This window comes from Schistocerca americana, chromosome 9, assembly GCF_021461395.2.
Source record: "Schistocerca americana isolate TAMUIC-IGC-003095 chromosome 9, iqSchAmer2.1, whole genome shotgun sequence".
Classification (NCBI taxonomy): Eukaryota; Metazoa; Arthropoda; class Insecta; order Orthoptera; family Acrididae; genus Schistocerca; species Schistocerca americana.
Genome location: NC_060127.1, coordinates 100450596 through 100463608, shown reverse-complemented (window position 1 = coordinate 100463608; position 13013 = coordinate 100450596). Strand labels below are relative to the sequence as shown.

Genomic DNA, 13013 nt, shown 5'->3' with positions numbered 1-13013 from the left:
CAGGTGAAATACCCTCAGACTTCAAGAAGAATATAACAATTCCAATCTCAAAGAAAGCAGGTGTTGACAGATGCGAAAATTACCAAACTATCAGTTTAATAAGTCACAGCTGCAAAGTACTAACACGAATTCTTTACAGACAAATGGAAAAACTGGTAGAAGCCGACCTCGGGAAAGATAAGTTTATATTCTTTAGAAATGTTGGAACACGTGAGGCAATACTGACCTTACGACTTATCTCAGAAGAAAGATTAAAGAAGGGCAAATCTACGTTTCTAGCATTTGTAGACTTAGAGAAAGCTTTTGACGACGTTGACTGGAATAGTCTCTTTCAAATTCTAAAGGTGGCAGGGGTAAAATACAGGGAGTGAAAGGCTATTTACAATATGTACAGAAACCAGATGGCAGTTATAAGAATCGAGGGGCGTGAAAGGGAAGCAGTGGTTGGGAAGGGAGTGAGACAGGGTTGTAGCCTCTCCCCGAAGCTATTCAATCTGTATATTAAGCAAACAGTAAAGGAAACAAAAGAAAAGTTCGAAGCAGGTATTAAAATCCGGGGAGAAGAAATAAAAACTTTGAGGTTTGCTGATGACATTGTAATTCTGTCAGAGACAGCTAAGCACTTGGAAGAGCAGTTGAACGGAATGGACAGTGTCTTGAAAGGCGGATATAAGATGAACATCAACAAAAGCAAAACGAGGATAATGGAATGTAGTCAAATTAAGTCGGGTGATGCTGAGGGAATTAGATTAGGAAATGAGACACTTAAAGTAGTAAATGAGTTTTGCTATTTGGGGAGCAAAATAACCGATGATGGTCGAAGTAGAGAGGATATAAAATGTAGACTGGCAATGGCAAGGAAAGCATTTCTGAAGAAGAGAAATTTATTAACATCGAGTATAGATTTAATTGTCAGGAAGTCATTTCTGAAAGTATTTGTATGGAGTGTAGACATGTATGGAAGTGAAACATGGACGATAAATAGTTTGGACAAGAAGAGAATAGAAGCTTTCGAAATGTGGTGCTACAGAAGAATGCTGAAGATTAGATGGGTAGATCACATAACTAATGAGGAGGTATTGAATAGAATTGGGGAGAAGAGGAGTTTGTGGCACAACTTGACTAGAAGAAGGGATCGAAACTGAAGACTAGCACCTGCTTGACCCATGACAGGACCTATGTGATCATTCCACTTCATATCCCTAGAAAGTGTTACACGCAGGTATTTGCATGAGTTGGCTGATTCAAACAGTGGCTCATACTATGTTTCTTCAGTTTGTGAAGAGCAAAATTTTACATTTCTGAAGATTTAGAGCCAGCTGTCAAACTCAGCACCACACTGAAATCTTATAAAGATCTGACTCAATATTTATGTAGCTTCTTTCAGATAGTACTTCATTATAGATAATTGTATCACCTGCAAAAAGCCAGATTTTACTATTAATATTGTCTACAAGGTAATTAATACACAACATGAACAGCAAGCATCCAAGCACTCTCCCTGGGGCACACCCGAAGTTATTACTACATCCGACACTGACTCTCCATCCATGATAACGTGCTGTGTCCTCCGTACCAAAAAGTCCTCAATCCTGTCACAAATATCTCTTGATACCCCATATGATCATACTTTTGACAATAAGTGTAGGTGTGGTATTGAGTCAAATGCTTTTTGGAAATCAAGAAACACTACATATTTACCTTGATCCAAAGCTTTCAGTATGTCATGTGAGAAAATGTGAGTTGGGTTTCACATAATTGATGTTTTCGAAATCCGTGCTGGTTGCTATTGACAATGTCATTCTGTTCCAAGATACCCCATTATGTTTAAGCTCAGAATATGTTCCAAGATTCTACAGCATATTGATGATAAGGATAGTGGACAGTAGTTTTATGGATCACTTCTACTTGTAGATGGGTGTGGCCTGTGCTTTTTTTTTTTTAAGAACTAGGCACAATTTTTTGTTTGAGGGATTTATGATAGATTATATTTAGCAGAGGAGATAACTCAGCCACAAAGTCAATATAGAATCTGACAGGGATTACATCGAGGCCTGGAGCTTTACTCTATTTTAACGATTTCAGCCGTTTTCAACACCATGACACTAATACTTATTTCTGTCATCATTTCAGTGTCATGAGGATTTAATTGGGGTAATTCTTCTGGGTTTTCCTTTGTAATGGAATGATTGAAAACATGAGTTCAGCATCTCATTTCTTGCTTTGTTACCCTCAATTTCAGTTCCTGCCTCGTTCGTTAGGGAATGGACACTAAATTTGGTACCACTAACAGCCTTTACACAGCCCAGAATTGTTTTGGATTTTGTGAAATGTCATTCGGCAATTTACTGCTAGAGTGGTCATTGAAGGCATCACACATTGCTCTCTTGACAGCTAAACAAGTTTCATCCAGCATTTCTGTATCTATAGTTCAACATTTTGTTTTACACATATTATACAATAATGTCTCTTTCTTTAAAAGTTTCTTTATAGTGACTGTATAACATGGAGGTTCCCTTCCATTGTGAACTGTTCTACTGGGTATATATCTAGCCAGAGCAGGGTCAACTTTTCTTTTAAAGTTGAGCCAAAGTTGCTCAAAATGCTCCGGATTTGTGCTGGTAGTTTCAAGTTCCTCATTGAGATACGACACTTTTGATATTTTTATTTAATTTACTGAACATATATATGTTTCAGCTTGTTTTAGTTGTCCTTTGTACTTTGGTAATAACCTAGACTCTCGCTAATGCGACCCTCAGTAGTCCAGCCTCTCAGTAATCCGGCTCGCATCCAGCTTCTAGTTGCTCAAGCAGAAATGATGATGCATACAATACTGAGTTCTAATGTGTAACAACATTATCATTAAATACAATGTTAAACAATACTACACATGTTTGAAATTGTCACTTTTTTACTGTTCATTGTCAAGGCTTCTGAAAAAAAGCACCTTATGTTAGATGTCAAATAGAAACTCGAAATCAGACACAAGGTGAACTGAGGTTCTTCACAGGAAGCCACTGTTGCTGAGTACAATGTTGCGATGCAACTATTTGCGACAAAACTAAAAAGATAAAAAGCGTGCAGAAAAGTTATGATGAAAGTGATGAAGGAGGGGACACAGGAGGAGAGGCCATGAAGAAATCTCACACTGTTGGAGCTAAAGCTGCAGACATCTTCCTTGATTACCAATGTCCAATACTGATGTAATGCTTGTAAAGTCATTGCGTGGTAAAGCATACTGCCGTCGAGTGTCTTCATTGTGACAAATAAAATTTGGGACATGTTTCATAGTGAGGGATATTACCATATAAGAACACTCTCAAAAACTTTGTTTTCTATGAAAATGAATGTGTCTCTGGATCAGTATTACACCTATTTTACACTAAATTTAAGACACTCTGAATAATATGGCACTTCCGCTAATCCGGCACCCATACGTACAAGAAATGGCCGGATTAGCGAGAGTCTAGTGTAATTGTTCCCACAACCGCTTCGTGGTCACTGATACTAGTTTCGATTTGGACATCCTCAAAGGGATGCTGCTTTTAGACCCAATATATTTGCACTATGAGTGAGGTTCCCAACTATCTATTCCAGGTTGTTTTCAGAGAAGGCATTTAGTAATGTTTCACAGGATGCCCACCACCAACAAAACTGTAATTTTTCTAATTAATTGTTGGATGATGAAAGTCTCCATCAATGATTACAGTATGATTGGGGAACTTAACATACAAGTGAACTGAGGTTTTCTCTAAAAATTTCAGTTACATCAGGAGATGAACCTGATGGGTGACAGAAGGATCCAATTATTATTTTATGCCCACCACTGATACTGAGCCTTGCCCAATCAGTCTGACATGCAGCTTCAATTTCTATTGCTGTGGATTCGAGTTTCTTGTCTACTATGACCAAAACACCACCTCATTTCCCATTTGCCTACCCCTTTGATGTACACTTAAATTTTACCCAAAAATCTTACTGTTATCAATTTCAGGTTTCAGCCAGCTTTTTGTACCTAGTATTATGTGAGATACTAGTACTACAGAAGCAGGAGGTACAGGCAGACTGCATTGTGTGGATTTGTCAACCACATTTTGGCATATATGTGATTTTAGATTTAAGTCCAGTGCTGCAATCCGTTAACAACATGTGGAAGCAATAATGCATTAGCGCGTCTTGATGCACATCTTCTGTAGTGTTTGATGAAATGTAAATTACTAGTTCAGGTCAGTAGTGCTGTGAAGTTGCACTTGACAGGGTCTATACTTAAAGTGTCACATAAAAGGAAAGAAAGTGTGCTTGCCAAGAGAAAAAAAAAACACGTATGAAGGTCCTATTCATTAGAAACGAAGATAGAACTTCTGGACCAGTATGAAAAATATGAGCATATTCACATTCCAGCATGCTTTAGGACTTAGTGACTCCACTGTAACAACTAGTCATGATAATGTGGTATCAGTTCGAAAAAATGCTCAATCTCAACTAAATTAAGTGTGACTAGAGATAGCAAATCTCACTCGGAGGCGATGAGTAGAATGGAAAAAATGTAAGCCATTGGACTGAGCACCACAACAAAAGCATATGCCTCTCTCTGGGGCTGCTATTCAAACTAAAGCCACGAGCTCGGATGCAGATATGATGAAAAAAGAGGACAATCCAGCACCTTTCTTGGCCAGCTCAGGTTGGATTGGACTGATTGATTGATGCATAGTTCTGACTTCTACAACATTAAAATGACAAGAGAGGCAGCTGTGGCAAATGAAGTTGGAGCCAAGGAATTGAAGAAGGGGCTTATTTTGGAATCCAATGCCTAGCCGCATGCTCATTTCTATTGCTCTATAGAAGAAAACACAGCACTTGGGTTTAAGACTACCAAGGACAGATGCACATATCTTTTTGAAGGAAACGCTGCAGGGTATTGCAAATTAAAACCCTTTATGGTCTGTGAAAATCCTAGGGTAATGAAGGGTTCTGATAACAGCGCATTATTGTTTGTTTCAGTGATAAATTTTTTAAAGTGTCTATATTTTGCTTTAATATATGTTCCAGGAAGACAGCAAGGTTTATTTTTGACAAGAAATACTTAGAAACTGTGCTATCTTAAAGTTAATATGTCAGTAAACAAGAACCTAAGCGCATATTTTATATATAAAATTGCTCTTGATTGACGTGAACTCGATATGTGTAGATATTCTGTGGATCAAAACTATAGCGGATAATAAGATTTACCTTCATGTGTAAATGTGTGGAAAAGCAGGAAGAAGAGCATGTCACCATGTTTAGACACTGCATATATAACACATCTATGTTTACCAACAAACTGTCCATTCCAAAAACCACATAGTAATTATCACTGCAGATATTCACAAACATATCTATGGATATCCACATCTGTGTTGGATTTTATCTGCAAAGTAATTACTACTGCTGATATATCCACAAGTATCTGCATCCACACAGAATGCTAACTATTGTGTCTACATCTATATCTACACAACTACTCCACAATCCACACTTAACAGCTTGGCGGCAGATTCATCGAACCACTTCCAGATTGTTTTTGGACCACTCCATTTTCTAACAGCATGTGGGAAAAATGAACACACAAATTCTTCTGTGCAAGCTCTGATTTTTCTTATTACAACTGTCATTTCGCCCTATGGAGGTGGGAGTCTATAAAATATTTTGACATACTAGTCAGAGGATAATGCTTGTGATTGAAAATCTTGCCGCAACAAAAAATGCCATTGTTTCACTGAGTGCCACACCAACTCACTTATCACATCTGTGATGCACTCCCTCCCATCTCGCAACATACAAAACCTTGTGCCCTTTTCTGAACTTCCCCCTGTGTCATTCCTGTCTGGTAAGGATCCCATACGGCATAGCGATATTCCAAAATATGATGGACAAGCACAGTGAAGGCACTCTCTTTAGTTGATCTGTTGCATTTTCTAAGCATTCTACCAATAAAACACAGTCAGTGGTTCACCTTCCCCACATTATCTACATGATCGTTCTAATTTAAGTTGAAACTTCCTGGCAGATTAGAACTGTGTGCCGGACCGAGACTCAAACTCGGGACCTTTGCCTTTCGCGCCCAAGTGCTCTACCAACTGAGCTACCCAAGCATGACTCATGCTCCGCCCTCACAGCTTTACTTCTGCCAGTATCTCGTCTCCTGTGAGGGTGGGGCGGGGCGGGGTGTGAGTCGTGCTTGGGTAGCTCAGTTGGTAGAGCACTTGCCTGCGAAAGGCAAAGGTCCCGAGTTCGAGTCTCGGTCCGGCACACAGTTTTAATCTGCCAGGAAGTTTCATATCAGCGCACACTCCGCTGCAGAGTGAAAATCTCATTCTGGCTAAGTTGTTCATCAATTTAATCCCTAAACATTTGATTCAATCAACAAATTTTAAATTTTTGTGATTTCTCATATAACTGAAATTTAATGGGTCCTGTTTAGTACTCACGTGTAGGACCTGACACTTTTTATTACTTCCAGGTCAACTGCCAATGTTCACACCATAAAGATATTTCGTCTATGTCATTTTGCAATTTCTTTTGATCTTCTTATGACTTTAGTAGATTGTACTTGACAGCATCATCTGAAAACAATGTAAGAGGACCGCTCAGATTGTCCCCTAAGTCTTTGACATAGATTAAGAACAGCAGAGCACCTGTAACACTTCCTTGTGAACCCCCAGATATCATCATTTTTTCACTCTATGACTTCCTGTTGATTACTACGAACTGTGACCTTCCATTTTGAAATAAATTTTCGACATTTGACTGTAAATTCAAATTCATTTCTTTCACGCAATCACAATTTCATCTTTATAGCCTTTCTCAAGCGCAAGATGAAATGTCAAAATGCCCGACCTACCCTCATGACACATTATCATAATTGAAATAACATTTATCATCGTATTACATGATATGAGGGCGTATGTGAGATACATAACATGGCTAACATTGCACAGAGTGAGTAAACATTAACTGTAATGCATATATGACAGTCAATACATTGTTGTGGCCTGCATTCATCACATCCATCCCACCAGATGACAGGAAATGACAAATACAGTCGACAACTGAGATGATACCCCATAGGCAGGCAATACAATTAGAAGTCACTTTTGAGGAAAAGTCTTCTGGAAGTATAGAAATATTGAATCAACTTGAGATCCCCGGTTGATAGCCCTCATGAATTTGTGTGAATAAAGAGCCTGCCGAGTTTCACAAGAATGATATTTTCTGAAACCATCCCGGTTATGTCAATAGATTTTTTTTTTGGGGGGGGGGGGGGGGGGGGGGTGTTTATGTTGTAATGTTTGAATACAGTATAAGTTCAAAAATCCTACTACAAATCAATGTCAGTGATGTGGGTCAATAATTCAGCGGCTTATTCCTATTTCCTTTCTTGTGTAGTGGTGTCACCTGAGCAATTTCCCAGTCTTTAGGTACAGATCATTCACTGAGCCAGTGGTCACACATGGTTGCTAAAAATAGAACTGTTTCATAAGAATACTCCGAAAGGAATCAAATGGTACAAAATCAGGACCGGAAGATCTATCTTTACTGAGTCACTTAAGTTGCTTGGTTATATCACGGTTATCTATTTCTAAGTTACGTATGCACATATTGTGCTTATAGTCATTTAACTAACGATTTATTGGATGGCACTAATGGAAAGTAAAAACGCTCAAATGTGAGTAAAGCATTTTACACAACATATTACTGCAAAAAAATCATGTCATATCAGTACAGGTACTGAACATTCTGTACAAATAATAAGAAATGCTTATTTTTACAGTTGTATACCACAAACAAAAGACTGATCTTCAGATTTGAGCACTCATCACTGGCAACTGGTCAACATCTTCTGGTAAAAATCATCAGCCCAAAATTATACAAGAAATAAGTCTAATACATCACATCCTTGGTAAATACATTATACATTATTACAATCAATTCATATTGCAGGTCCAAACAAGGTACTTACAACAAGATTCCCAACAATCAACAATGGCGGACACTCAATCTAAAGGTGATTATTACATATAACTAAAGCTGGTCACCAACCATTTGACACACAATTAAGAGTGTAAAACTAAGGTATTCCTACAATATATAGAGCTATGATATATCTCACAACAAAATGTAGTCCATTCCCATCGACAGAGATTTTGAAGGAATTTTTTCTGATCAGCAGCACTGAAATGAAGAATTAACAGCAGAATTCGATACCGGTGTGCCAACTCACAACCAAACTGTCACCTTTCAATCTAACCTAGACCTCTGACAATGCCACACTTCAGTAAGTTGTCACATCTGAAATTTCATACTCACATTTGTTGGTTTCACCTACTCACAATCAAACTGTCCCCCTCCAACCTAACTTAGTCCTCGGGCTAGTCTACAGATCAGTCTGTCACTGCAACCTACATTTCAAAAACTATTTTGGGCAGGAAAGAAATATTGTCATTGTTCATCAATATTGTCACATTGCTTGTTGAAGGCAGTATCTACCCACCAGAAAACTACCACACGGATAAGCAGAAGTTGTAGCCTCTGAGTTTCGAAAGGTTGCATTATGCCTTACAGAAGTTGCCACCGTTTGCGACACAATTGGTGAAAGAGCATTTACGGGGTTGGCAGCTGCTGTGTTTCATGTCAATGTTGATAACAATTTGTGTGATGAACAAGGCAGTCAGTAGAGAATCAAAACATTTGTTTGTAAGTTTCTGCAGTCCTTAAATCAAGTTAGCTGGAGGGCATTGTAAAAATTCAAAGAAGGGCTGCTCCTTTTGTATTATTATGAAGTAGGGGAGAGGGTCATAGACACAATAAGTGAGCTGGGGTGGTTATCACTAATAAAAAGGTGTTTTTTGTTGCAGCAAGGTCTTTTCATGAAATTTCAATCACCTGCAAATGCAAAGATATTTTTCTGATTCCCAGCTACATAGGAAGAAATGATAATCATAATAAGATAAGAAAAATCAGGAGTAGGACAGAAATACTTAAGCATTCATTTTTCCTGCAGACTAAGAGTTGGATGGTATAGGAATATCAAGAAGGTGACTTACTGAACCCTCTGCCAAAAACTTCAGGTGACATACAGAACAGTCATGTAAGTGTAGATATATTTTGTTCCTTCATGTTAGAATTTAATCACAGAGTCATAATTTTCAACAAAATCGGAAATAAGGCATTCAAATAGGTAATTTCGAAGTCAAACATATATCTCGGACTACTCTACACAGCAATCTATTCAGGTACTCTTATTGTCATGTTCAGATTCATTGCCCTCACCAACTCTAATGCAAATTTTCACATTCCAGCCTCACCTAGGCCTTGAGCGTCAATACAGATCAGTCTCTCAGCACATCCTGCTTTCGCCTTCATCAAATAAATATGAAAATCTGTAACCAACCTCAAAATTCATAACAGCCAGGTCAGTAAAAGCTACTCTGCTGCTCCTCATGTTAAAAACAAATGTAATCAATTTGTATCATCTGTTGAAAGAAATCACTAGCACCAGTGGTTCTAGTCGGTTACCTATACTATCACCCGATTCAACATGTTACGCAAGAGTTGCTGGCACTAAGTGCATTTCAGCTAACACACTTCCATATCTAGCCACAATACTGTCATCTCCAATGTGGGAAATTAAGAGAACACAATCGTAATTGAAGAATATCTCATGTTGTGCAATGCAGATATAGGCAAGTATAGCAATGATTCTGTCTCTTGAGGTAAAATTCTTACATCATCTCAAGTCAATCCAGAGGTTGTCTGTGTGGTCTGTCTGCATATCCATCGCTAAGCTATAGAAACCACCTAGAAACTAACTACTCCCATACAGTCACTATTGGAGAGGATTTATAAGCAACAAAAATGTATTTCATTTGCATAAAACATGGCGTGTAAGCAACAGAGATGTATTTCATTTGCACAAAACATGCTGTGTCATCTGGGAATATACATACATACTGACAGAATCGTTTCTGCGAAATATTCAAAAAAGAATTATTTCCAGCATAAACTGACAGGTGGGAGTTAGTACATGTCAGTGCTATACATAACTTCTCAATGTGAATGTAATTTCTTCCGGCCAGCTTTGTGCTATACAATAATGTGTGTGTACATAATTAAATAAAAGAATTTTGCTTACCAGAAAGTCACTATATGCTTACCTTTGGCTGTATGCCTAGCCTATGAACACAACTGTTATATTATTTTACAATTATAACATGTGCTTAAAAAAAAGGTCCTGATAAATGTAAAAACCTATGAAACATGACAAACAACATTCACTCACCCCAAGGTACATTGGGCATTACAGTCAGTAACGTTTGAATAATTCCTTATTTTCATGTTCCCACAAATTATCACCGTTGATGCCATTGAAAAACAGTGTAGTCTGAGCAAAGTCTAGTATATATAAAATTCTAGCTGAACTAACTACAAAATACAAAGAACTAAACATTTTAAGAACATAGGCTACAACAGTGCTTACAGCCCATCAATAAATTAGATACAAAAATGAAATCCAACCAAACATCTTCAATATTTCGGTCCTCAGCAGCACATGTCCATGCTTTTGTTCAAATAGCAGCGAAAAATAACTATTGCTACTGGCGGGGAGGGGGTACTTCCTGTGAACGATTATTTTAACGGTTATGATTTCTCTTGCTGTTTCGCAACTGCCGCTGTCAAATGAAATAAAGCGAAAGCAACGTTCTGTTAAAAGCTATACTTACACGTTTCTCTATACTGAGAGGTTCTTTGGTTTCTGTCACAGCTTCTTTCTGAATTACTATTCGGTTTACAGTTAACAACACCAGGTCACCAATTTTCACACCATAATCGAATAATTGATATTGGTCTTCTAACTGGAATGGACAATGGTATGTTATTTTAACTAGAAAAAAACCACACACCTGTCAAACGAGAACACGTATATACGCACACACACAAAAGAATTACATTGTACCTGTTTCCGTCTATGTGTCAGACGTTGATCTTCTGGATCCACAGAGAAAATATTGGCAAGTTTTTCTTTCAATTCTTTTATCTGCATCGACAAAGTGGTTGTTACAGTTTCGACTCGTTTACCAGGTCCTCTAACTTTCACAAACATCGTATAAAATTATGTTTACAAGCTAGTCGTCAATTGTTCTCAAGTAGCACAAAAAAAAGTAGAAACTACATGGTGACTACAACAGTGCTGCCAACGTTTCTGTAAGTTTATGGATTTAAGAAACCTGCCCTCATATTTATTTATTTTCATTGCACACGCAAGAGGCGCATGTAGTTGGTACCGGATTATGAGTAGAGCATGACAGTTATTAGATTATATTTCAGGGTTTTTTCTTGAGAAAGAGAAACGTACTTGATTTCATAACTAATAATTTTGTATATCGCATTGTTTGTAAAGTAAAGTAGCCAAGCCGAACAACACTTCGTCTTTAGTCTTTAAAGTGGTGATCATTCGTGTCAATAGCGCTATTATTAATGCTTTAGTTAATATACTTGTTTTAGGAAGTAGTATTTCCGATGCTATGTTGTGGTATTCTGTGAAAATATTGCGATAAGTAAAACGTTGTTGAAATAATGATTCAAACGGATGTGAAGCGTATATTTATTTCTTCACAGTTTTCTATCCTTCGCGGTTTCTTGTATGGTAGGAATCAAGAAGTGTATTACGACTGCCCGCATATAAGCGGGTAGACGCAGGGACTAATTGCAAATGCCAAAGGTGCATACTTATTTTCTCCTTAAGCAACATCACCTTCATAAATAATGCCCAAACCTAAAAATTCTCACCTACCTGCTACATAGCTACTCCCACAAGTTAAAATCCAAACGCCCTCCCCAAAAACTTGAATCATATATCGTCAAATGGGGTCACTTGAAATAGTGGGGTTACTTGAAATACTTGTGTCATATCTTGCTTCTACATTCTTGGCAACGCAGATTTGTAGTGTATTTCATTTGTTCAGACAGTTGAAGGAAGTTTTGTATGTGATGTCTGGAATAAATTTGTCATAAACTACTACCTTAGGTACTTTTTAAGAAATTTTAATCACAGGGACATTTCTTAACCTAAAAATAGACCTCTGTAAACTTCTGCCGTAAAACGAAACACAGAGAAGTAAGATTATTGAAACTCTGAGGCCGTCTAACGTCATTTATTGTCAAAATCGCTACAGTATCAATCTTTCAATAGCTCTCCATCTTTTTTATATATATTTCATTTTAATTTTTAATGACAGGAGTGGGGTAACTTGAATGGGTGTTTCAAGTATCCCTATACATTTCAAGCTCCCCCAGGCAGAGATGTAAATACCTTTTCACCCTGTAATTACATAGCTAGATAGACAGAATATGGTGATTTTATATTTTTCTTTTGGTTTATTTCAGTCCAAGATGTCAAGAGTGTATAAAACTACCCCTGGTTCTCGAAAATACAGAAATTTTCAGAAGAAACCTTACAGGAGGCTTTGAAGGAAATACAGAGTGGTGTTATTTCATTGAATAAGGCACCACAAAAGTACAGAATCTCTGCAGGAACTCTTAGCACAAAGTTATTTGGAAAACATGCAATAAAATGTTGGCCAACCAACAATATTGACACCTGAGGATGAAAAAGGTCTTGCAGAGAGTCTGGCAAGTGAATTGAGGTTTCTGTTGATTCATTTAGACGTTCGTCTCATTGTGAAAGTGGTTTTAGATGGAAGAGGCATTGTAGAGAATCGCTTAACAAACAATATGCCTGGCCTTGATTAGGTCAGAGGGTTCCTTGATAGACATCGATCAGTACTGTCATAGCGTTTGAGCCAGAATATAACTCAAGCAAGAGCAGCTCTCACTGCAGAAATGATTGTAGAGTATTTTGAGGGACTGAGAAAATCACTGGATGGGGTGGCTCAAGATGCAATTGTAAATTATGGTGAGAGCAACATGACTGATGACCCACAAAAAAAAATAGTTACTACTCACAGGGGATATAA

General features: G+C 37.7%; 1 protein-coding gene across 1 annotated transcript in view; it reads right to left on the bottom strand.

Moving 5' to 3' along the window:
* Positions 1-11168, bottom strand: part of LOC124551202 (E3 ubiquitin-protein ligase UHRF1-like) — a 149548-nt gene extending 138380 nt beyond the window's left edge. Inside the window, exons 1-2 of the mRNA XM_047126193.1 lie at positions 10994-11168; positions 10761-10892 (exon numbers count right to left, since the gene is read on the bottom strand). Of these exons, the coding sequence (XP_046982149.1) occupies positions 10761-10892; positions 10994-11140 (279 nt within the window). The 5' untranslated portion in view covers positions 11141-11168. The remainder of the gene's footprint in view (positions 1-10760; positions 10893-10993) is intronic.
* Between the last annotated feature and the right edge of the window lie 1845 nt (positions 11169-13013).